Source organism: Lissotriton vulgaris, chromosome 5 (assembly GCF_964263255.1).
Source record: "Lissotriton vulgaris chromosome 5, aLisVul1.2, whole genome shotgun sequence".
Lineage (NCBI taxonomy): Eukaryota > Metazoa > Chordata > Amphibia > Caudata > Salamandridae > Lissotriton > Lissotriton vulgaris.
Genome location: NC_141693.1, coordinates 1,598,374,193 through 1,598,400,734, shown reverse-complemented (window position 1 = coordinate 1,598,400,734; position 26,542 = coordinate 1,598,374,193). Strand labels below are relative to the sequence as shown.

The 26,542-nt window shown below is 49.4% G+C and overlaps 1 protein-coding gene across 1 annotated transcript in view; it reads left to right on the top strand.

The window, feature by feature from the left end:
• Positions 1-986: 986 nt before the first annotated feature.
• Positions 987-26,542, top strand: part of CHMP4A (charged multivesicular body protein 4A) — a 51,750-nt gene continuing 26,194 nt past the window's right edge. The window contains exons 1-3 of the mRNA XM_086923728.1: positions 987-1,142; positions 2,009-2,164; positions 7,850-8,027. Coding sequence (XP_086779854.1) covers positions 1,112-1,142; positions 2,009-2,164; positions 7,850-8,027 — 365 coding nt within the window. The 5' untranslated portion in view covers positions 987-1,111. The remainder of the gene's footprint in view (positions 1,143-2,008; positions 2,165-7,849; positions 8,028-26,542) is intronic.

Sequence of the window (26,542 nt, the reverse complement as noted above, 5' to 3'; positions counted from 1 at the left end):
GTGGCTCTGGGTGTGTGGGTGTGTGTGTGGCTCTGGGTGTGTGTGGCTCTGGGTGTGTGTGTGTGTGTGGCTCTGGGTGTGTGTGTGTGGCTCTGGGTGTGTGTGTGTGGTAGTAATTGCTGTCTGCTGAGCTCGTCCGTAGGGTACAATAGGTCTCACATTTGCAAGAGATTAAGCTAATGGCAATGTCAATGACAATGCCATTTATTTATCTGTTTTCAAAACCAACACATAAATACAGCATTTGTCATTTACAATGCCAATAGCTCTAACTTTTTCAAAAGGCGAAACCATTGCATTGTAAATGCTTGTTTCCTACTGTTTTCTAATTGGCTGCTGAGCTTTTTTAATAAAGAAATGAGAAAGCATAATCTGAGCCTCCGGTCCTGACATAGAATTTAGTGGTGCAATTGATATTCTATTAGTCCTCTTTTTATTTCCAGTAAGAGCTTGTACATGTTCAAACTGCAGTTACAGGAATTAACTAGGTGTAATGTGCATGCGAGATATTTTGCCAAATTCGCCCTTTCTAGTTTTAGGTGTACCTTGGGGCTTACCTACGTTAAACAGATTATAAGGTAGTCCTGCCATTTATCAAATTAAAAAAACAATATGGACACTAGCCATAAAACTATTCACGCTTTCTTTCGCACCCAGTGTGTAGTAAATGTATAGCTCTTCAATCCCTGGCGGCACAGTACGCAGGATAATGTGCTGCTTGGCTTAAAATTTATACGGTCCAAAAGGCGAGACCTATTTGGCTTTGCCAATGCTTGTTATTTCTGTGGCATATGCTGGAAAATAAAAATAAAAAAAAATCACACCTGCTGGTCAAAGCCAGACGGATAGATTTAACCGATGACTGTTAATCAAGTGAGTGAGTATCTGATAGTGGGCGAGGATGTCTGTGCGAGGCTTGGAACGCAGTCTCCTTTGATGACATCACGGACCGAGGGTAGTGCATCTAGCCTCACCCATCACGCGCTCCTGGTGCTGCGATATCACGTGCTGGTACGTAGCAGATGACATCGGAGCAGGAAGTAGGAAGTACTGGAGCTGAAGTTCCACGGAAGGGAGGTGTAGGAGTAGAACGAGAAGAAGGGAAGCAGAAATGAGCGCCCTGGGGAGGATATTCGGCAAAGGTAAGGAGATGTCGAGGGATGAGCGAGATTTAGGGGAGGTCAGGTTCCCGTGGTGTGTCTTTGTAGATGGCTCAAGAAGAATAGCAGAGCGACTTCGGAGAAACCTGTGATACGGGCAGGCTCTTCTGGCAGGATGGTAGAGCGGAGGGAAAGAAGAGGCGGGTTAGAAGACACAAGGAGCAGAGGGAGCCTGGTCTCGAGAAAGCCAAGGTGATATGTGGAGAAAGGTGTGCGGGATTGGAGGATGAGCTGCTTTGCGATTTCGAGGGATCGGCCGAGTAAAAAAAAGAGCAAAGAATGAAATATGTAAAAATCTTCGAAGTGGGTCTCGGAGCAAATAACGAGACTGGATCCAGGGCCCTTCGACTATTAACTTGATGGTCACATTGCCTACTGTGATAAGTGGATCTGCACTGCAGGGTCCAGCGTGTTTCTTGGGGGTGCTTAACATACTGTGTGGAATACGGGGATGAGGGGTGTTGTTTTTGTTGGTCTCCACTTGCATGATTCACAGTGTGCTGTTACTATTCATCTTATTATGCACAGGGACTAAACCGTCTGTCTCTGTGTTCTTCTCCAGCCAATGTGACGCAGTTTTTTTCTCTTTGTGAAATGGGAGGATGACTTGCGATAAGACGTTGGGGAAAAAAGTGACCCAGGCTGCTTTATCAAGAAACAGAAATGTCCTTGGTCCAAGAGTTTTGGCTCTAGAAGCTTGGGAGTAATAATTGAAAATCCCGTTAGTTTAAGAATGGAATTAAACCCTGTGCATAAATTATGGACACCCTGTTGAAAGTACACCTTTTTTATTTCCAGTTTTAAATTGTGATTCTTAGTTCACGTTATGCTTTTCCCCTTCCTTATAGGAAAAAATGCAAAAGGCAAGGCACCAAGCCCGCAGGAGGCAATTCAGAAGCTCAGAGAGACGGAGGAAATAATGGTAAAGAAGCAAGAATTCCTGGAGGGTAAAATTCAGCAAGAACTGGCGACAGCAAAGAAACATGGCACCAAAAACAAAAGAGGTAAGGGGGACGAGTCAAAATGCGAGCAGTCCAAGAATACGTTGGGCAAAATGGAATAGGCATGTTGCAGACTCCTCCCTGGTGTGATTTAACAATGAATAATACATTGAATAATGGAGTTAAAGTAGGCATGGGCGGAAAATCCGTTCCGCTCGCGGATTTTGCGGATTTTCGGGAAATCCGCAATCCGCGAGATTTGCGAATTTCCTGCAAAATCCGCAAATCCGCGAGCAGCGGATTTTGCTCGCACTGCTCGCACTGTTCGCGTGAGTTCGCGCCCCGCGAATAAGTGCGAAATTGCAGAAATACGATCTAAGCAAAACTGAAAGTAACTACTTACCAGGTTCAAAAGTTCAGGCACATCATTAGTAGCCATTTCCTGTAGTGCTTCCTGAGGGGCCCCTCCAGAGTTCAGTTGCCAGTTGAAACTATTATGTGACCCTGCTCTGAACCTCAGAATAGTTACACATATGCCACAAAGGTCATGAATTACAGCTAAGGGAGACAAGCAGGAGCCAGGCTGGAAGTTAAAATCCATTAATCAGCCCCTAATTCATTATTGTCAGTTGGGGCAGGGCAGGTGTTGTAACTAATTTTGCAACAATGAAAGCACTTAGCAAGTGCAAAAGATCACTAATCAGGGCGCACTAAGGAAGCAGGTGCCAGCTAAAAAAATATTCTGTGACACATTAATCAGCCCCAAATTAATTCAGGTCACTTGAGGCAGGGAAGGTGTGCTTTGCTTTGCCGAAAATAATGTACACTGGACAACCAGAGGGTGTGGTGATGAAACAGAGGGTTGCATGGGTGGGCCAGAGGGTGGCATGAGTAGTCAGAGAGTGGCAGTGGTGACAGAGAGTGGCAGTGATGAAGAAGAGTGTCCCAAACAGGTTGGACACGTAGAAACAACAAGTTCGCAAAACTTGCGACCCGACAGGTAAGTTCGCAAATTGCGAAATTGTAAAAACCCTCGCGAACTGGCAGAAACACGGGCGAACACAAAAAAAAAAAAAATCCGCAAATTCGCGGGAATTCGCGGATTTTGCGGATTGCGAATCCGCAAATCCGCAAAATTCGCGAACGCGAGATCCGCAAAATTCGCTCATGCTTAAGTTAAAGTTAATTATTAAACGACAACATTTGTTAAACCGAAGATGCTCAATTTCTGCAGGCTTACTTTGTAGGGTTAACAACATGCATGTAGTTTGCAGCATCTATTCTTGTCCAGTCGTTTTACGATATGAGCAAAAATCGTGGATGTTTAATAAAAAAAATATAGGTTATGTGATTGGGTCAGCAAGAGATATATGCAGATGTGCAAGAAGTGTCGAGTGTAGCTGCTGCGATGACATCTAGTGTTTTCATTAGTAGTGTACTTAAAAACATTTTGTAGATGGGATTTAAATTTTTTTTTGTATAAGCATGTCCATGTACGTGTACATCTCAGCATTACTTGAAGAAAAAGCTCATCCGTTTAATTTGGAAGAGGCAGCCATATCTAACTTGTATCCCACTGCAATAAATTATTGCAGTGTTCTCAGACTAGAAAATGCTTTCTGCATAATAGCCAAAGCATCAAATACTTGTTGTTTTATTGTTTAATGGTGTACTGCACACAAAGTTGAGAAGTAAAGGGCCCACATCTCATCACCCGAGCTGACATCAAACAAAGCAACATTCTTCTAGAATGCCTGTTGTTGGTGAAGGTTAGCAGTGCAGGATTGGGTGAAAAAAACTGTATTTCACACCCATTCATGGTGGTAAGGCAGTCGCAATTCCCTTAACATGTCATGCAGTGTGTCTCTCCCTGATGTTTTTCTTTCTCATAAATATATTGTAAACCCACAAGTAGTTTCTTGCTCCTTTAAGAAAGATGTCAGGGTACATTTTTATTTCGTAAATTTTATTCCATAAAACATACTCAATAAAACATTTCATTTCACAATATAATCCATCACTTTAGATAAAACCTATAAAATCTAAAACCAAACGAGAAAAATTAAGTGTGCAAAATAGAAAATAGTAGCATTTCATCACCAAGCAGCACCCTTCCTTCATGGGCTGCTATTCTAAAGAAAGTGCTAGTGCAGTTGCTGTATTTTGAAAATACTAAATTTTACATAATTTTTAAAATCAACTAGACATAAAGCTGTATACAAATGTTATAACTTTGTTTAAGATGTATACTAATGCTGGTAGTAAAATGCATCCTTATTAAAGCGTCTTATTAAAAAGAACAAGTCCAACTTAAAATAATTAGAAAGTGCACCTGTAGCTAGCACATATTTTCTGTGAGTCTAAGCAATTAATTAGTTCCCTGGTTAGTCAAAATTGGGAGGGGTGGGGGGAATCTATGCGTTGTGTCTCCGCAAACTAGGTTTGTATCCTATTTTCCGGAAGTATGGTTCAGATCGCTAAAGGAATGGAGGGTACACCATGATTTCCCCATACATACTTCGCTAGCGTGGACATATAGAGATCCAGACTATCACTCGGAGCATATAGATTACTTCTAAATACAGAGAGATATATATCCACAAATGGTTGAAAGAATATTACTTGGTTCAACAAAACTAAGGTGATAAATTAAAAACCTCATCATACATCTTCCAAATTTCAATCATTAACTCATCTATTTTTATGCTGACACTCATGTTGGAACATAAACTATCGAAGAATATGATAGTTTAGAGAAAGTTTGATTCTAAATACAGGCGTATATAAATAAAGTCCTGATATCGAAAACTGATATGTTGAAACGCAGAAAGTGAATCCAATAGCTCTGCAAACCACTGGTGTGAAAACCCTGAGGAAGGCTTCTGCCGAAACGTGTTGGTGATAATAAACAACTGTAACCCGTGTCTTCTCAAAATCAGTGTATACATGACAATTAAAAATTAACATCTATGATCAATCCTTTTTCGTTTAGTGAAAATTAGGCTTGGTGTTCAACAGGATATCGCTAGGATATGTATTGTACTGTATGAGATCTACTGTGACTGTTTTTGTTTAATAACTGAAGGCATTCATATTTCTTCGGCATATCATACCTTTCAACAACCTGTGGTTTCCATGTATTTAGGGAAAGATTTAGAACATTCAAGTCTTCTGACAGAATTATTGATTATATGTATGTATGTATGTTTTTTATAATATGTGAAATAATTTATTAGATGATAAAAGAAAAAAAGAAATGAAATAAAATAAAATATATATATATATTGTTATAATATATCGGTTTTATTTGCATATATTGATTATAGATCTAAGATTTAACTGCTACACAGCTTATTTACAGCACTATGCCCGGTGCACATTTGTTTTCCAAATCAATCGTCCATCTCTTCCAGACTTAACATTTTTGACCTTTTCATCAACCCTACTGAGATATTTTCTTAAAGTGACCACAGTTCAGGTAGATGTATCACCCTTCAAATGTAAATGTCAAAATGTAAATGTCAAGGTATTTGTAGAGCGCACTGCCACCAAGTGGTTTCCAGGGGCTATTACTCATACCGCTGTGGAGCCCTTCCTGGCTTTCCCTGTGAAGTGCCCACTCCTGGGTACCCCCAGGGTGAAGCCAGGCATCCTAGTGCTGTTGGGGCCGGTGTGGAGGTTAAGCAAGCTATTGCCCAGAGTTGCAGCGTGGGGCCCATGATTAGAATAGGCACCGAGGCGAGAATTGTCAGGTCCGAGGAAATTGAGCCCAAGATCCACCGAGGCGGGAATTGAACCCTGGTACCGGGCCAGAACTCTGCATCAGGGTCTGCCGCTCTAACCATCGAGCCACACTCCTCCACTTCAACAACACCCTTAAAGCCTTAATATGTCTTCTGGCTCCTAAGCAGTTACACAGTGGGCACATCCATGTGCCTCTGAAGTTTGTTATATGTGGGGCAAAAAAACAAGGCGTGACATACTTTCTGTAGCTGACTGGTAGCACATTGTACAAACATCAGTAGATTCAGGGCTCCTGCCAGTGTTCCACCTAGACGTGAAGGACCCCATTTCGGGCGTCCCATATCTTATCTCGGGTGACCAGAATTTTAAAGCCAAAAACCGGGACATTTCACAGAAATACAAGGACTACAATTTTACTTCAAGGGAGCGCACAGAATGACAGTGCTCCTTAGCAGAAAATCAGGCAGTAAGAACATACCTAAACTGCATGTTTTAAACCCCGAAGCTTGCCAGTCAAATTGCTTTCTTGAAACAACTGCTACCCATCCTTGCTTTGTAAAACATAAAGCATCTCTCGCTGTTTTCAGTCGACCCTCTCTAAAAACCAGGACATGAGCTGAATTTCCTGAAATCTGCTGGGACAGCTGGTGAAAAACCGGGACGCCTGGCCACCCTACCCATATCGGAATTTCAGATACAACGTTTTTGCCAATTGCTGTGGGGGATATCTAAGAATGCTTCATATAAGGGACTATCTTTGAGCAAGAATTGATTTGTCAGCCTCGTGTGGGTAGAAGTTTTATGGAGACTGGCTTGGGTATACTCCCAATAGCGAGATTTTTACTGGTGGCGACAATCCAAGATCTTGAATCTCAAACTACGATTGGATGCGTCTGAACCATGGAAAAGTGAGGCCTTTGTCAACAGACAACAGTTCCTCTACTGCGTACCAATATGGCTTAAACTCCTCCATAATCCAGATCCTTACCCAATATAAAAGTGGTCTTGGCTAGGAGATTTCTCCCAATCTTTTCAGCGCCACATCAAGAAACATGGGGGTTAAGCTAGTGCCCTTAGGAACGTGGAGAAGTGAGTGAATAAACTTGTTTTCGCTTAAAGTCGGTGTGTTCCGTCTCAAATGCATTTCATAGTGAAGCTAAAAATACTGTTTTCTCTCAATGTTCTTGAGTTCTTCTGTGTCGATGTGGTACTTAGTTTACATTCCTTTTTGTAGCCCTGTAATTAGAATGCTGCAATTAGAAAATGCAAAGAAATAGCAGGGCTGCATAAATTACTCAAACCTGACACGAGGCAACTTGAAATCCTTTTGTGTAGTAGATAGACACCAGTTGCTGACAGCAGTCTGGCCTCTGTAATTTCCCATGGTGTCTTCCTTTCATACCACCTGCTACACGTCACTTGTCATCCCTCCTGTTCAGCACACCTGTGCCACCATTGTATGTGGCTCTGTGACACTATTTCATGTAACCATGTGTCATTGGCACATCGTACTGTGCTTCACCCTGAAAGCCCACTGCCATGTGCTTTCTCCTTCCTAATATCTACCATACGTTGTGCATCCCTCAAATGTCCACCGTCCTATGCCTTCTGTTGGACTTTGCTTATCACTTCTTGTATATCTATTGACCCTTTACAAGTTTGACCCAGCCCTGCATATAGAAACCTGTATCTCAGTTGTTCTATGCAGACAAATACCTTTATTTGGTAAGTCATGGTGGATGGAGGTGCTTCTTTTGTGGTTGGTTTGTACAGATGGTTGCCTGTGTGTCATGTGATCCATGTGCTTTGATGCCTGCATGTTGCTTGACTCTGTGCGTGAATTCTTACACATGTTGATGAGTGTGCTTGTTTGTGTGTCTGTTGTGATTTTCTGTGTGCGGGCACAATACCAGCTTAAAACTGATCGGCTTTGTAAATGCTTGTCTTCCTGACAAGTTTCCATGTATACCAATCCCCCTACATTAAGATTCAATTTCTTTCCAGCTGCACTTCAAGCTTTGAAGCGAAAGAAGCGGTATGAGCAGCAGCTGAGTCAAATTGATGGCACCCTCTCCACTATTGAGTTCCAGCGTGAGTCTCTGGAGAATGCCACCACTAACACAGAGGTTCTCAAAACCATGTCCGAGGCAGCCAAAGCCATGAAGGAGGCGCACCAGCACATGTGAGTACCGTTATTGTTATTGCTATGGATGTTTTTTGGTGTTGTACTGCTCAGTGGGCACATAGATGCTAGAGTGTGTCGTTCTGTATGAGATCATAAAGGGTGGCCTTTGCTGGGACAAAAATGATCTTCATGGCTTGGAAAAGCTGTGCTACCCTGTGTGTGTGTGTATATATATATATATATATATATATATATATATATATATATATATATATATATATATTTTCTCGTGTGAACTTATCTACCATGGAAGTCTGGTGGCGGTTCCCAATATTTTCCATCCTCTGATAACTGGGGGAAGCCAAAGTGTATCCCACCCCCCCCCTACAGGCTTCCTTGCCCCTACACTGTGGTGGCATAGGGGTTTGGATTTCTTTAAAAAAGGAAAGATCTCCTCTTGTCCAGTAGACAAAATGTTATAGAACTCTACTTGTCCATGAAAAATATCCACGTGCCCCATCTACTGCATAAAAAATAAATTAAATGGCCGGAACAAAACCTACCTGTACTAGGATCAGTGCCAGTGCAGCATTCTGCAAAGAAGTGTGAGGTGCATGGCGATGTGACCTTTGCATGCACAATTATTGTATTTTCCACTTTTACAGCAGGTGTGTGCAGTTTAGTCATTTTTAATGCAGGTGCCAGCAGTTACTTGTGACGTTCTTATATGCATAGAAGTAGTACCAAGGAGAAGAGTGCTCAATGGGGAATTATCACCATACTTTATATGTCTTGTGCTGTCTTTTGTGTTCGTGCATTGTGCATTCACCCACAGAGTTTATAGTACATGTTCCATAGCCTGTCCGTGAAGTTGTGGTTCTCTATAATTATAGATACCTGCCTGTAGGATAGATAGACTATTGGGAATGTGATAGCCCCAGAGTATGATGGAAGAAGAAGGTGGTGCTAAGTTCTTAAATCCAAGTAATCAGTCGGTACATTAACTCAAAGCAGTTTTGCCAGCTCATGAGTTTCCAGTTCCTATAGGTTAAAGGCACTGCAACTCAATAGAGGTTCCCATAGGTGCTAGGGTATCAGGAAAGAGAATGGGGTGTGTGCCTGGCACTTACAGCAGGATGTCGGGCATTCCTCTGCAGGGTACTGGCACTAGAACGGTAAATTTGTGCAGCAAGTGTAATCACAGACTTCTCTGTCTTACTAGCTTAACAATAAGTTTCCATTTCACAAAGGTTAACTCGTGGTTTTAATTACTCTCTCAGCATTCCTACTCGCTCCTCCGAGTCTTGTGCACTTCTGCTTACTTTTATTAGCTGATCCCATGGTGCAGCTCTTCAAGTAGGCAGATGACTCTGTTTTGCAGGAGCTGGAAAGCAGATCCTTGAGAATCGGCACACGCCCCTAACCGAGGCATCACCATTTAGTTTAGCCAAGTAATAACTGATGCCTGCCTTTGCACTACTTTTTCACGTAACTCCCAATCTCTGATATTGGCAGTTATGTAGAACTCTACAGTACACAGCCCAACTTCTGCAACGCCTGGGAGGGCTGGCTTGCTGGGTGCGACTGTGGCCAGCTGGAGTCTTGTAGGGAAAGGCCTCCATGTTCCAGTCCTGCACTTTGGCCAGGTTTTCTTGTGGGCAGTCTAGGAGAAAGAAATGAGGGGCCTAGATAAGCAATGAGCTTAGGGTTGGCACTCGCCTTTGCTCTTTCAGGCAATGCTGGTTGTGTAAGGAACAGCATTGTCGTGTTCTGTCATGTGCCATTTCTTCAGTACTCCCAATTACAGCATGTCTGATAGTCTGGAAGAAAAAACGGGGAGGCTGTTTCCTCTTCAGTTGTGCTTCCACAGCCAGCAGAACTTCGGTTTCTGCTTCCGAACCCTCCCCTAGGTTCTATTTGCTAGTAGTAAGCAGCATTTCACGGAGAGTGACTCCGGGTTTTTGAGATATTCACAGCGGAGTATGTAGAAATGTACTTATGGATACTCGTGTGCCATTACACATTGAAAATATATTTCTCAGCCATTGTGATTGTCCGAGAACCAGAGTGATGCAGCTCTTCTGTGATTCAATGTCTAGTTGTACATGGTTCAAATTTGACTTGAAAACGTACTGCCTGCTTAGGAAATTCTCAGGTCTTGGGTATCTGTTTATATAAGCCCCACAAACAAGTGGCAGCAGATGAAAAGTCTTGGGGTACAGACCTTTTTTACATGTACTCCCCTGAGGTAGAATCCTATTGGCACTCCCCAATCGGTTTAGTCTCTATACATGGAGTCTTTAACCTTCATGTATGGGACTTTTTTGGTTTAAATGTGCCTGCGTTAATGGAGAGAGTAGATGTTATGTTACCTGAGGAATAGTAGTGTCCTGTTTAAAGCCTGTGTCTGTGCTGCATGAGATGGTCGCTCACCTTTGGAAAAACCATCCTTGTCTGCACATACCCAATCCAAGATTGTCCTCTGTGAAATCTGTTCTACATGGTGAGTGGGCCAGCCATTCATTACTTTTGTCCAAGTTCATTTCCCCTTGCTCAAGTGCAACCCACCCATCCCCCTCGTCCTTTGTTTTCATTGCATTTTTAAGCAACGAGAACAGATGCAGAGCTTAGTGTGGCCTTGAGTTAATATTTGCAATGACCTGTTTAAAAGTGTTTATTGTCCTTAGAGTCCAGAAAAACTATACAACAGGGTGGTAGATTCCTCCAGGCTGGAGGTGTGTTTCAACCTTTTGAATACAGGGGAACAGCTTGGTGGCTCTAAATTTCCTTCTTTGCCATTAGAGGAAGTTAAATCAATCAAGGGTTTATAAAGCACAACTACTCACCTGTGAGGGTCTCAAGGCGCTGGGGGGAGCAGATCTGTCTAAGTGCTGGGGTCATTTAAAGAGCCAGGTCTTGAGGTCCTTCTTGAACTGGTATAGCGTGGGAGATAGACTGGGGTGGAGGGGTATGTTGTTCCAGGTCTTGGCAGCGTCTAAAGGGAATCACTTTCCTCCCGTTCTGCTCTTGTGGATCTGTGGGATTGTGGTCAGGGCGAGCTGGGAGGAGTGAAGGTGCATGGAAGGAGAGGCGGCTGTTCAGGTATGCTGGTCTGGCATGGTGTAGGGCCTTGAAATCGTGGGTTAGGAGTTTGAAGGTTATTCTTCTGTCTGCCGGGAGCCAGTGGAGTTCGCAGAGTTGTTGAGTGATGTGCCTGTGCCGGGGAAGGTTAAGGACCAGTCTGGCTGCAGCGTTCTGGAGCTTGCTGAGGTCTTTCTGTGTAACGCCGGTGTTTAGTGCGTTGCCGTAGTAGAGTCTGCTGCTGATGAGGATGTGAGTGACAGTCTTTCTGGATTCGGTGGGGATCCATCTAAGGGTCTTTCACAGCAGACTGAGGGTATTGAAGCAGGCTGAGATACGGAGTTGATCTGGCGGTCCATGGTGAGCGATGCATCTAGTATGATGTCGAGGTTTCGTGCGTGGTCTGTCGGGGTGGGGGTAGTCCCTAGAGCAGAGGGCAACCAGGTATCGTTCCATGCAGAGGGGGTGTATCCCAGGATGAGGTCTTCTGTCTTGTCTGGGTTGAGCTTAAGGCAGCATTTCTTCATCCAGGTGACGACAGCTTTCATCCCTTCCAGGAAGTTGCGCCTGGTGACGTTGGGTTCGTTGGTGAGGGAGAGTATCAGATGTGTGTCCTCTGCATAGGAGACTATGTTGAGTCCGTGGTTCCTGGCGAGGGTTGCTAGGGGGGCCAAGTAGACTTTCAAGAGAGTGGAGCTTAAATAGGAGACCTGGGGTACACTGCTGTTGGTCTCTGTTGGTTCCGATAGGTATGAAGGAAGTCTGACCCGTTGTGTCCTACCTGTGAGGAAGGATCGGATCCAGTCAAGGGCCTTGTCGCAGAAGCCGGCGTCGTGGAGTCTAGTGGTTAGGGTGCTGTGGGAAATGGTGTTGAAGGCTTCCGAGAGGTCCAGGAGGATGAGGGCTGCGGTTTACTGGGAAGGGGAGCAGGGAGATTGGTCTGAAGTTCTTAAGGTCTGTCGGGTCCGCGGAGGGTTTCTTCAGGAGTGGGTTGATTTCAGTGTATTTGGGGAATGAGGTGGTCTTGAGCTAGTAGTTGATGGTTCAGCGTAGCTCTGGTGCGATGGCGGGAGCGGCTGTTTGGAAGATGCGGTGCAGGCAGAGGTCCAATGGTGACCCGGAGTGGATGCTTTTCATAGTCTTTAGGGTGTCGTCTGTGGTGAGTGGGGTCCAACTGAGCAGGGTCTGTCGGGGGGGGGGGGGGGGTGGCGTTGATTGTGGAGGTTGCTGGTGCGGTGGGGAGGTCCTGGTTGTCGAACTTGTCGTAGATTGTCTTGATCTTGTGGGGGAAGAAGGTGCAGAGGTCTTGGGAGGGTGGGACGTCTGTGGTTTCGCTGTTGGGTTTGGCAAATTCCTTGATGATGGTGAAAAGTTCTTTGCTGTTGTGCGAGTTGGTATTGATTCTGTCTTGGAGGGCCTTCTCCCTTGTGTTTTGTTGAGGTGGTGGTGGCTGCTTTGAAGGCAATGTTGGTTTCCAGGGTTTTGTGGTTCCTCCATGTCTTTTCGAGTCGTCTGCATGAGCGTCTAGATTCTTGGAGGGCAGGCGTGAACCAGCTTTCTTTTTTTGATGTATTTACTGGTGGCTTTCTTGAGGGGGCTAGGGTGTCTGTGCAGTTTGATTCCATTGGTGAAGGTTGTTCTGCGGTGTTGGCGTCGGAGGTTGATGGTGGTGAGGTGATGTTAAGGGCGGTGGTGAGCTGGTCCGTAGTGACCTTGTTTCAGCTTCTGCGGGGAAAACGGTGTGTGCCCTGCTGTGTATGTTGCACGGTGACTAGCTGTTTTAGTCCTACGTTGGCAAAGTTCTCTAGGAGGGAGGAAGTGTTCAGATCGTTGTGCTTGTCCAGGTGGAAGTTGAGGTCTCCGAGTAGGATGTAGTGTTGCAGGGATTCTGCTCATACACATAACTATGTGCAGGATTATGGGACCTCTGTGTATAGGGGCTGGGCCTTCCTACCGCCTTAGTACCCCCGAGCCAAGGACCGACTAGCTACAGTGTCTCACTCGCTCTCCTACTCACAAATGGAGAAACCAATAATTAGACACCCCAGAACACCACACTCCTGGATCTCTCGGGAATCGCGGTAAAAAGGCACTGTAGTGTAGTTCCTATATTCCCAATAGGCTCTGCGTATTGGAATAATATATCCTATAGATTAGACGTAGGACTGAGGTCGACTAGGTCTCTATCGAATATACTAGACTCAATTGTGTGTGCCAGCTAGCTCAGAGGTCACTAGAAACTTTCTCGAATTCACAAGAAGGGATTAGTCTCTGACAACCGCATTAACATGGCAACTTTGTTTCCCCAGGATAAAACGTATCTCCAGAGACCTGGAAACAATAGATCGATATTTCACTCAGTCAATCGTGCATGCTTCGTTTCACTAGAGGTGCAGAGAAAGTAGAAAGATGGGCGTTTTCAATAAAAGGATTTATTCAACAGTCTTCTTTCTCAAGCATAAGAAATGAACTGCTACAATAGTAAAACTGTTTGTAAAATATAATGCGAACAGTATAAATAGTAGAATAAAATAATACTGTAAGAGCATTGTATGGTTCCTAAACCATATATAAATACATACATAGGGGGCGTGGCTTGCATGGCGCTGTGACCAGACGCGCTTCGTCGGAGCTCCCGCCGTTCCCAGCGTTAATAAGCTATTAAAGCGGAGTCGGAGGGCTTCAATTACACCCCGGAGCTTTTTGGTGGGGGCTGCTGGCCTCAGAGCGGAGTCCGGTCGGGAGACCTAGAGAGAGAGCAGAGGACGGGAGCTCCTTCACGGTGCCGACCAGAGACCCGGAGGGGTGACCCGCCATCTTGGAGCCCCGTGCCGCCACTAGTATCGCCCAGGTCGTCCGGGAGGTGAGCGCGAGATCGCAAGTGCTGCTGGTGCGCTCCCGGAGGGCCCCTGAGGTCACACTCAGCGGAATTGCTGCGGCTGGCCCCCTTTTTGCCCTGGTGAACAGCGGACGGACGGAGGTGCTGGGTCCCCGAGGCAGATCGGGCGAGGAGGATCCGCCATTTTGTTGTGCCCGGCGGCCTGAGGTTGAGGCCCGGGTGCCGGGCCTTGAGTGCTGTGGACAATCCCGCAATTGCAGCCCTGAGGTGCGGAACGAGGGAGTCCTGCGGGCGGCTCCTCTGAGCAGCGGTGTGGCAACGGGTACTCCACCGAACATCGGGACCCGCCATTTTGTGCGCTGTGGGTCTCGGAGGCCCTCGGAGCGCTGCGGGGCAGATTCGTGGTGCTGTCCCTGTGTACAGAGGCGGAGGCTACCGACGGCCAGCGAGGACTGAGGCTCTAGACCGCGCCGGCCACGGCCGAACGGTGTGTTGGTGCCGGCCCGGCCCGGCCCCCCACCCCCTGCGCCCCTTGCGGTGGAGGAGTGGAGCCCTCAGTGAAGCGATCCGGCGAGGAGAGAGGCCTGGAAGACCGCAGGTGAGCGATACCTTCCCGGGGGGTGTGGCAGACGAGGTCGGAGCGGTCCACCTTCTTCGGACTCCTGGGAGCTCGGCCTTGGGAGGCCTGCTGAGCTGCGTGGGGCCCCCTGAGGAGCTGCGGGGGTGATCTGTTCCCCGCTTTACATCGGGCCCCTAGCTGTGGAGTGCCCCGGCCCGGGGGTGTTTGGGCTGCGCTCTCGACCCTCGTGGAAGCCACCAGCTGCGGAGCCCTGGTCCTGAGCGGACCGGACCCTGAACTGACTTACAGTAGTACTCTTTCTGGCCTGGGGCTGTGTGGGGCGGTCAGGTGTGGCACAGTGGTGGGCAGTGGAGCGGCTGGCTGCTTACCCTCTGGGACACGATTGACTGGTGTGGGGGGCCCTCCTGGAGGCCTGGACCTTTGTTTTGTGGGAGGAGGGTCCTGTCCTGGTGCGAGGCCGGAGTCTTTGGTGGAGGGTGGGGGGGCCTTGTTATCTCCCTGGTCTAACCTACGAAGAGCCGACCTCCTCCCCTAGTCGACGGGAGAGCTGCCTGCATTGCCGGCTCTGACAATCCTTCAGCGATGCAACACTCCAACAAAGACGGCAAGGCCGACTCGTCTGCAACCCCCAAGGACAATACGGTTGAGGCCATGTGGGGCAAAGCAGGGGCACCTGCGGCTGATGAAGGCCCATCCTTCATCAGCCGCAGGTGAAGAAGGATGGGCCTTCTAGTGGGTGTCTTAGGCGCTAGCAGGACCAGGGCACGCTCTCATTTTTAAAATTGGCGCCGCATTGACACAGCCGGCAGCTTAGTCGCGCTTACCTGCCGTATCTGTATTTCTGCCTGCTTTTAACCCCCTTTTTGTTGTGCAGGTCCCGGAGCTGCTGACATTGGATCAGACTTATTTTAATTATACCGCTTGCCCCCACCTCGCTGCAGAGTGCGCGCTGGGACCCTCCCTGGTCGCGCTGCACTCCAGTGCGGGACCTCTCTGCTCCACCTCCTGGCCCGCCCAGTGCAGACGAGATTGGCTCTGCCTGGGTCGTGACCTAGTGTGCCTCCATCTTGGGTGAGGGTGCAGGCGAGCGGACTAGCACTCGGCCCCTCCCGCCCTCGGCTCTACAAAATGGGTCCCCCTCCCAGGGAGCGCAGCGGACGGGCGCAGCGGGCGCGCCGTCTTCGCGCCGAAGTCGCGCCTAAGTCCAGCCCGTCTGCGCCCGTCCGCGGCCGGACGGGCCCAGGGGCCAGGGATGCTGTCTCTGCAATCTCTTATACCTCCTCTGCCCTTATGAGCCTACAATCCTTCTCATGTCCTCTACCGCCTGCTATCAGGGCTCGCATTTCCACACTTGGAATCGCGGGGACATCCCTTCTCATCTGGGGCCGGATTCGCCACCTACTCCACCTGCCCCTATCGAGTCACACATTCGCTTACTATACCTAAACACCTGCTCTCTTGTCAGACACCAAACTGATATCTTCCTCTTACTCACGGCTGAGAGGCCAGACGTTCTTTTACTATCAGAGACCTGGCTCACCGACAATTCCCTCCCTGACATCCTGGCGGCTTTACCCCCAGATTACTACCTGCTGAACACTAATCGCCCTGGGACCCGCTCCGGGGGGGGGGGGGCGGGGGGGGGGGGGGATGTGGCAGCGGTAATAATCAAGAATTTAAAAATCATAGCCACCGCTTCCATGACTCTCCCTGAAGTGGATAACTTGGTTCTTAGCCTCGGGACTGAGGTGGGCGCAGTCACTTTTTTAATACTTTACCGCCCCCCCTCACCCTATGCCCTCCTTTCCCTCATCCTTCACTGAACAGCTTGTCAATCTCACCACCTCTACCCCCCGCATCGCCATTTTTGGCGATTTTAATTACTGGTTCCAACATAAGGATGCCGGGCCTCACGCCACTGAGCTATTCGAAGCCCTCTCGAGCTTAAATTTCACTCAACTTGTCAAATCTCCCACCCACAGTGGCGGTCATATTCTCGACCACATCTGGGTCCATGGGGTTAAATCCTCTTGCCCGCTGATCACACCTTGTGTGTGGTCTGACCATTCCCTGATTGAGACTACAATCTCTGTCGTTGGTCATATCAGGATCCCCCCGCGGGAGGGTGGTGCCGCCCGCAAGTGGAGGGCCGCTGACTCTTCTAAATTGCTCTCTCACCTGTCACAGACCCGTCCCTTCCTCTCTAACGATATCTGCACCAATGAGCTAGACGGTAACATCTCTCACTGGCTCACGTCCGCTAGCGATATCTTTGCCCCTTTAACCAAGTTCCCCCGCTCTCGACACAGCAACTCCCATAAATGGTTTGACTCCGAACTTAAAACCCAACATCTGGAACTTCGCCAATTGGAGCGCAAGTGGAGGAGAGATTACTGTCCGTCAAGCAGAGACATTTATGTGGCCGCTCGCAACAAATACAAAAAAGCCATCATTGTGGCCAAAAAAGCATATGCCTCCGAAAGAATCCTATCAGCCCCCTGTAAATCGAAGGAGATTTTTAAAGTCCTCAACGAATTCACTTCTGACTCCAGGACGCTCCCGACCCAGGCTCCTACGCAGGAATCATGCAGTGCAATGCGCTCAGCACGTTTTTCTTACAGAAAATTGTTATGATTAAGGACTCTATCCCGGTCACCCTCCCTGGCGCTGATTCTGTCTGCCCCCCTCATAATGCTCTCTCCCTCACACACTTCCCCTCTCTAGATCCTGCATCCCTGGCCACACTGGCCGTTCGTGTCAAGTCTGGCTCACTGGACGACTGCTGTCCACCATCCATTCAACGGGACATCTGCCTTACTTTACCTGACTGCATCCTCCCTCTGCTGAATTCTTCTCTCTTCTGGCACGGTGCCCAGCTCTTTTAAGGAGGCTGTCCTGGTGCCTCTACTGAAGAAGCCCGGAGCCGACCCCGCAGTACTGGCAAACTATCGACCTATCTCCCTCCTGCCCTATCTCTCTAAAATCCTGGAAGCTCACGTCACCGCCTGTCTCTCACAGTTCATCGAGAGCTCCAACTTTCTCGAGGCCAACCAGGCCGGTTTTAGACCCGGCCACTCCACGGAGGCAGTGATCTTGGCCGTGTTGGACGCTCTGAGAGACGGCGCTGACAAGGGTACCCCCCAGGCCCTGGTACTTTTAGATCTGTCGGCCGCCTTCGACACGGTGGACCACAACATCCTTCTCCACCGTGTCGAGCAGGCCGGCATCCAGGGCCTGGCGCTGGCATGGGTCGAATCCTTTCTGACCGGGAGGTCTCAGACACTCAGCTTGGGCACCTAGGGAGTGCTCACTCTGCGGGGTCCCCCAGGGCTCCTCCTTATCCCCTCTTCTCTTCAATCTGTACCTCCGACCTCTTCTTTTTTCTCTGAGGCAGTGGGACGTCACCGTCTTCAACTACGCTGATGACCTGCAACTCATCTTTCCTCTCAACTCTTCTTCTGCTATCTCTAATTTCCAGGCGGTTATGTCCCACATCCTCCAGTGGATGAGCCAGAACCAACTTAAATTGAACCCCGGGAAGACGGAGCTCCTTCTCCCGGGCAAGAGCTCTACCCACTGGGGTCCGCACTTCTGGCCGGCAGAGCTTGCCCCCACCCCCCCCCCACCCCCCCCACCCCTGTGGCCTCGGTGAAGAGCCTCGGGGTCACTATTGACTCCGAGCTATCCCTCAAGCCCCAGATAGGGATGGTGGTCTCTTCCTGCATGTATCAGCTGCGCAGGATCAGGAAGGTGGCCTATCTCCTGACTCCCGAAGCCCTGATCCAAGTCATCATGGCTCTTGTCCTCTCCCGCTTGAACTTCTCAAACTCTATCTATCACGGCCTGCCTAAATCCTTTCTCCTCAGACTACAAATTGTTCAGAACCAAGCGGCGAGACTGGCCTTCGGGATCCCGAAATGGCAATCCGCCAAACCTCTCCTCACCAAATTGCATTGGCTTCCTGTCATTTCGAGGGTAGCCTTCAAGAGCGGCTGCCTCACCTTCAAATCTTTAACCGGTCCCTGCCCTGCCTTCCTGAAATCCCTTATCAGTCCCTACTGCCCTTCACGTAACCTCAGATCTTCCCACCTCCACCTCCTGGTTGTCCCCTCTATCAAACTCTGTAGATCCGGAGGTCGGAGATTCGCACATTTGGCCCCTAAACTCTGGAACTCTCTCCCTCCCCTGCTCAAATCCTCCAATTCCCTCAATTAATTTCGTAATTCTCTAAAAACATGGCTTTTCCCACAATCCAGCTAATTCCCTCTGTCCCCTTAGCATCAGATCAGCGCCAGGAAACCCACGGTGACAGTGCGCTTTATAAGCCTACCTTAACATAACATAACATAACATCCAGGGGTGCCGAAAGCTCTCGGCCGGTCACTCAAGCGTTCATGTCCTCCTTCATGGTTGAGTTGAAAGCGGAGATAGGTTCCCTGCTGTCCGAGGTTCACAGCTGTGTGAAGGAGCATCGAAGGGAGATGACGGACCTTGGAGACCGAGTTGATGGGCTAGAGCGGAGAAAGGACACGCGAACGGAGGACCAAGAACAACTGTGGCAGAGCCTGGCGGCCCTCGAGGAGCAGAACATCGAGCTCCAGGTGAAGCTGGAGGACTTGGAGAATAGGAGTCGGCGCAACAATCTCTGCATTCGGCGCATTCCGTTAAGAGAAGAAGGGGAGGACATCATGGGCTATGTGGCGCAGCTTCTGCACGAGGTCTGGGGAGACGAGAACGCTTCACCCCCAACATTAGATTGAGCGCATTGGGTGGCCGCCCCGGCGGGGAGGACGGGACTCCTGCCGGATATCCTGACCAGGGTCCACTTTTTCACTGAAAAGGAGGCGATCTGGAAAAATGCCCGAGACAACCCGGATCTGAGATACTACGGCCATAAGATTCAAATTTTTCAGGACCTGGTACCCAACACCCTCAAGCGGCGCTGCGCATTCCGGCCGGTGACTGAGAAGCCTGGGCATCACTTACCAGTGGGGCCACCCCTTCGCACTTATTTTTCAGTGGGAGTCGAAGCGCAGATCAGTGAGATCCTACAGGGAGGCGGCGCAGCTCCTTCGCCTGGCAACGACCCCTTCGCTGAGCCTGTCACAGCCCCGCAGACAGACGAGGACGCCGGTGGGACCAGACTGGACCACGGTACATCGGCATAGTCGTTACCCCCCCTCCCCCTGCGGAGGGGTTCTCCCTTACTCGGGCCAAGCAAGACATTATAGCCCACATACGATCCCTGGAGGGGGATAAGGCTGAGCTAGACGAGGGCTCACTCCCACCTTGATCAATGCCTGTCTCTTTCTTTGCCCCTGGCTCAGGGGGGGGGGGGGGGTATGCCCCTGATCCTTTCGGGCTCTCAGTGGGGGGGTGCAGGGAGACTCCTTCCTTCCATCCCTGACTCCGACTTTGTGGGCTGCGGAGACGGCAGGGGCTCCCTAGTGGGTTCCCTTTGAGACCGTCACAACCCCCTCTGTGTTTATCATCTGCCCCTTAGGGAGTGACATCCCGGAGAGCGTCCAAACCTGTGGGTGTAGGATGCCCTGTTACAGGGTCAGTGTTCTGCGGCCCGGTTGGCCGCAAGGGTTTTCTCCTGATGGATGGCCCTTGTGGCTCTTAGTTCCTTTCCTCTCTCTTTCTACCTTTCTTGGTTTCCTACTGCCCTTTCTTTCTTCTTGTGGGGGCCTGGGGAGGGGTGGTGGACTACGGGTGGGGGGTGAGGATGTACAACTCTGGATTGGGGGTGGATGCGCTGAGAGTGGTATGCTTGTTGTGTGGATCATGATAGGCTCCGTGACACCTTGGCATGGCTATGAATGTGGCTAGTCCTCTGAAGGTCCTGACCCTTAACGTGAAGGGTCTTAATTCGCCCAACAAGCGCAAACCGGTCTGGCACTATCTCCTGCGTCACAATCCAGATATCATTTTCTTGCAGGAGACCCACCTCCTACAGGCTGACGCTGGGCGCATGGCTCACCCTAGGTACCCTCTTCAGTTCTGGGCAGCGGCGGACACGAAAACAGCAGGAGTAGCGATTTTGTGCAGGGCTGGCATCAGGCGGGGGGGGGAAGGCAGGCCCTTCCGGGGTGGCGATGGCCGCTTTCTCAGGGTGAGTGTTGAGGTGGGACGTCGCCGCTTAACATTATGAAAAGTGTACGCCCCCAATCAGGCGCGGGATCGCTTCCTCCGGGACCTCTTGCGGGATCAGGTACCCCAGGTCGGCCCCTCGTTAATTCTTGGGGGGGATTTGAATATGGTGTGGTGCCCAAAGATGGATCGGAGCGAGGGCTCCTTCAGTGGGGCTGGAGCAATGTCTCTGGCGCTTCGCAAGCAGATCGGTGACCTAGGGTTGTTTGATGCGTGGCGGTATTTCTCCCCGGATAAACGTGAGTACTCATTCTATTAGAGTGCTGACCGCTCCTACTCTCGCATCGACTATATGTTTATGTCCCACGACCTTGTCCGGGATGTAGTGGGAGTGGAGATGTCTGACATTTCATCTCAGACCACGCTCATGTGGAACTGCTCTTTCGGGACCCGGGTGAGTGCCCCCCTCGGGAGCGGAGATGGTATTTGCCGCCAAGCATCCTTCGGGATGCAGCAAATGTTGAGGACATCCGTGAGGCCATTACCTCCTATTTTGAGAACAATGACGTACCTGAGACGCCTTTCCCAGTGGTTTGGGACGCCTTTAAGGCCACGATCCGGGGCCATATTACGTCTCTTATGATTGCGAGAACGCGTGAGGCGCGAGCAGTGGAGGATGGCCTGGTGGAGGACCTAAAGGAGGCAGAGGCGCGAGATCGGGGCGGCTCTACCCTACAAACAAGACGCCACCTGGCGAATCTTCGAGGCCAACTGCGGTTGTTGCGTACGAATAGGGCGGAAGGCTCCCTATTGGCTTTAAAACAGACACATTTTGAGGGGGAGACAAGGTTGGGAGACTCTTAGCGAGAAGACTGCGGGTCAGAGCTTCTAAGTCTCATATAGCGAATGTTCAGCTACCTGATGGGTCCAGGGTTGCGGCGGCTAACGATAAATGCCAGGCGTTCCGGGATTACTATGCTTCACTTTTCACTGCGGAGACGCCGCCTCCTGATGTGGTGGAGGAAGTCTTGGAGCAGTATGGTGGGACGACATTGCACCCCCACTCGGCGGAACTCCTGGAGGAGTCGATAACACAGGAGGAGGTGGCCTCGGCTCTTCGTGAGCTCCACCTGGGGAAAACTCCGGGTCCTGGCGGGCTTCCGCTTTCCTTCTATTGCCTGTTTCAGGCTCAGCTGGGACCTTACCTTCTCCGGCTCTTCAATTCTTTCACTGACGAACAGGGTCCCTCTCCGGTTATGGGAATGGCGGAAATTGCCTTAGTCTTAAAGTGCTGGCGAAGCGGCTGGACCCCCATATGTCTGACCTGATTGACCCGGATCAGGTGGGATTCATACGCGGCCGTCAGGCGGCTGATAACGTGCGAAGGGTGGCTCATCTGGTGGGGAAGGCGCAAAACTGGCAGATCCCGGCCTGCCTCCTCTCGTTGGACACTGAAAAAGCGTTTGACCGGGTGGACTGGTCGTTCCTCCGGGCGGTCCTCTGCAAGATGGGACTTGGCCCGAAGATGGTCACTATAATCATGGCGCCTTATGTTGCGCCAAAGGCCAGGGACCCCGTGAATGGACAGCTAACAACAGTTTAGTATAGGGAGAGGGACCAGGCAGGGCTGCCCACTCTCGCCTTTGCTGTTCGCCTTGGCGATTGAACCTCTGGCGGATATGATCCATCGCGCTCCGGACATTCACGGCATCCCGTTAAATGGACAGGACCATAAAGTGGCGCTCTATGCGGATGATCTCATTCTCACCCTCAGTAAGCCCCGTGAGTCCTTACCAGCGATCCATTCTACGCTCTGCCTCTTTGAACGTGTCTCTGGTCTGAAAATTAACCACAGCAAGTCCTGGGCACTCAACCTTACAATCCCCAAACCCGAAATTCCCCCACTAGAGCAGATGTGCCCGTATCGCTGGACAGAACGCCACATTCGGTATCTCGGCTTACACCTGACCCCTATATTAGATGGTTGGTCGCAAGTTAATTGGAGGGACTGCCTCAGGTCGGTCCTTGAAGACCTGCGGAGATGGAAGTCGCTGATACCATCATGGTTGGGTAGACTCAATGCGGTAAAGATGTCCATCCTACCCAAACTTCTTTATTTGTCCAGTGTCTACCTACACCCATCCCCTTACATAGTATTCGGAGTTTGCAGAGAGAATTAACCAACTTCATCTGGGGGTGGGGGGGCAAGAGGCCACGCTTCTCCCAGGCACTCCTTATGGCGCCACGAGACCATGGAGGGCTAGCATGTCCTAGTTTGGTGGACTATTATTGGGCTGCCCATTTGCGCTTCGTGGTTGAGTGGGGCACCAGAGAAAGTGAAAAGGGGTGGCTCCACATGGATAGGGCTGTAACAGGTCATACCATCTGGGACTTGGCGTGAAACCATAAAGCAGGACATTCCCCGAGTGCCTACTTGGCGGTGCCCACAAACAGTATTGGAAATATGGGACAGAGTAGCGGTACGTAGAGGTCTCATTACTTTTCCTTCCCCGCACACCCCTATTGAGGGGAACCCGTGGTTTCCGCCTGCTTTCCGTACTAGAGCCTTTCGTAGATGGTCTCAGGGTGATTGCAGGGTCCTTACAGACCTCTTTGATAGAGGCACCCTTAAGTCTTTTGCTCACTGCAGGGAGGAATTTCGACTCCCGCCTGAGGCCGAGATGCAATATCTCCAGCTGCGACACTGGGTCCTGACGGATGCAACATACCCGGGGGCCACCCAAGATTTTACCCGGTTCGAGCGCCTAGCCGTTCTTGATAACAGTCTTCTGGAAGGAGGTCCTGAGTCACATTAAGGGGGTCCTGGGGTTTCCTCTGCCTGATGCCGCTAGTACATTGTTGCTGGGAATCAAACCTGCGAATCTGTTAGCACTGACCCGGAGTGATTGGACCATAGCGCTATAAATGCTGGGCTCTGCCAGACAACTCATTGCCCTGTACTGGAAGAAGACGGAGGCACCCCCCATTGCTGCGTAGTTTGTGAGACTCGGGCATGTCATTACCATGGAGTTACTCTCAGCTAGACTGCAGTCTCGTAATACACGCTTCAAGGCGGTATGGCAACCTCTAGTGACCTATTTGTGCAAAACCGAACATGCGCAAAACATGCCCCCTAAACTGAGGGCGCTGCATCTAGTGGACGATGCTGTGCTTCCTCCTACCTCACACAGGCCTGTGGTGTAATAGCCCTGGAGTCCGTACTGTGGCACGTGGCGGGTGCTCCTGTTGCTGACGGGGCCTGTGAGGACTCTTTCCCCACTGGTCCCTTCACTGTTCTCTAGGTCCTTTCTCTCCTCTTTCCTGATCTTTCCTTTTCTTCTCTTCTGTTACCCTTTCTGTTCTATTGCCTTTTCCTAGGCACCTGGTTGTAATTTGGACCGCTCTGGTCCAGTAGTTCTATTAGTTCTAGTTCCTGGTCTACACTCGGCCCTAGAGGCCAGGTTTTATTGGCAGTGACTATTAGGCATGACAGAATGGTATCTCTATCTTCTGACGTGGCCGGCCCTATTGGGTTGTAGGCAGAACGCTGTGTATAATGTTGAGAAGCAAACACAATTTCCATGTTATCTTACTGCATTTCCTCTGCCGTGGCCGGCCCCTGTGGGGTTGTAGGGTTATCGCCGTGTATATGCCACTTTTTTGCGTACTCCCTTCTTCGGGGGTGAAATAAAAACAGACTTTAAATACATACATAAATAACAGAGGCTAAAAGTACTCAACTGGTGCTTCTAAAATACGCCTACCTCAGTGTACCTAACCTAAGCTTAGTAAGAGGGAAGAAGTAAGTGAGGTGTACCATAAATGTAGTATTCTTTTGCCAAGAATCTGCTCAAGATTTCTCTAAGGGTCTAATCAGCTCCGTACCTTAGTTTAGAATGGAGAAGGTCAGTCTCAGGACTCGATTTCCCAACAACCCACAAGGGTAGCTTAGAAACACTGGAGCTGGATTTCTCGGCAGGAGAAAAGGCAGCGTCTCTCTCAGTGCGTCTGCTGGAGGGTCGGCTTCCTTCGGCACTTGCTGTAGCAGGGCGCGTCGGGCAAGTAGATAGTCAAACTGCTTCAAACCACCGTGTGTTTGCTTGGGCGAATTTATACAGTGAAGGTGCCGAGTTTGACGTAAAGGTGGACATAATAACGTCATTAAAGACTCTCGGTTTCTTTGAAAACTCAATGAGTTTTTGAACAAGTCAGTTCTCGAGCAAGGGAAAGTCCCTAGCTGCTGAGTTTTCCAAGAAATCGTTGTAGATTTTCGGAGCTCGTGGAAGTAGCCCTGCCGTGTTTGGACAGCATGAGCTATGCCTAAATATGGTTATGATTTCTATGCCTATGTAAGGATATGGTGATTTATACCCACATAAGGGCATGAATCGGGAAAATTACTATAGTGTCCTAAAATGGTTCACAACAGCACACCTTTGCCCACACTCTCGTACTTGTCCACAATAAGATCTGACTGAGACACGAAAATAGTTTAAAATATTTATTTTAACTAAAATGCAGTATACAAGCCACCACCATCATCAAAATGCATAATATCAATACAGTTAGCATTGCATCAAGGCCGTATATCATAAAGGGGATGTCATTTTATAAAGACAGTGGATAAAGGACTATAAAGCCTAATCGCCCTCTCCTTGGTAAGCAGAAGTATTATTATATAATAGAAGATCTCTGGGCTTTGTCTGCAGACCCCATACCTCAGGCCATAGATTATATTTCTACATCACAGGTGCGGGTTGCTCTTCTTCCTGGAAAGGTCCCTCTCCAAGTGTGTTTCACCTAAACATGCAACTCCATAATATCAAAGTATGATTCTCCAGCAAAAACAGCTGCATTGGTATGTTTTGTCTAAGTTCTATGGCCTGACCGGAACAGAATAACGAGGTAGTGTTTATCGACCTTGCTCACAATGCTCAGACAAAACTCCAGGAACAGGCAGAGAACGAGCACAGCAGAGTTCTCATGTGAAAAACATAAACAGTCAAGCAAAAACCAAGACATGCTGTGTTGTGCGTAAAAGCAGCATCATGGCTACCGGGCTCATGCTAACCTAAAGATGTCGACAATGACTCCAGTGACCATGTGACAGTAATCTGTGGATGAGAGGACCTTTGGTGTGATTAGGTCGATAACATCGGTGAAGGGAGCGCGGGCCAGGTGGTCTGTAGATGAGGTTACCACAGAGGGGGATTTTCGGGTTGGTCTGGATCTGGAAGTGCAGGTGCTCCATGTGGGTTGTGCGGTCTTCTGGGTGGGTGGTCAGGTGGCGGGTGCTTTTGTGGGCGATGGCGATTCCTCCTCCTGGCTGGTATGGGCGCTTCATGCTGATGATCTTGTAGCTGTCGGGGTTGGTGATGTCTGGTGCTGAGCTGGCATTCGTCAAGGTTTCTGTAAGGAAGGTGACGGCGGGTTAAGTGCCATTGAAGAACTCTCAAATCTCCCTGGCATGTTTGTGGAGGGATCGCACATTGAGGAGGCTGCAGTTGAGCGATTTGAGTGTGGTGAGGGTCGGTTGGTTGGGTGATGGAGTTGGATGAAGGTGCTGCAGCAGTGAAGGCAGGAGAGAGTGCCGTGGGTGTTGCTCGGCATCCAGAGCTGTCCGTTATTGTTGCTTCCAGGGTTGAGATCGTGGAGTCATAGCGGAGGCAATTCAGGAGGCAATGGTTCCTGCTGCTGGGTGCGGACGGGCACAGACAGGCTTGCCATTGGTACAGCCGCCATTAAGTAGGGCTTAGGGGGAGGGCAGACGGGTCAGCTGGGAGGCAGGAATGCTGCAATGGAGGGCACGGAGGCAGGAAAAGGCTGAAGGAGGCGCAGGGAAAAGAAAAGGGGGCACAGACAAAGTAAACAGTAAAAAAGGGAAAACAGCAAAAACAGAAAAAGGCACAGGGAATGTTTTGTGCTACTGTGACCCGATGACAGACATCTATGCATGAAGAGCAGGACTGACCAGGAGGA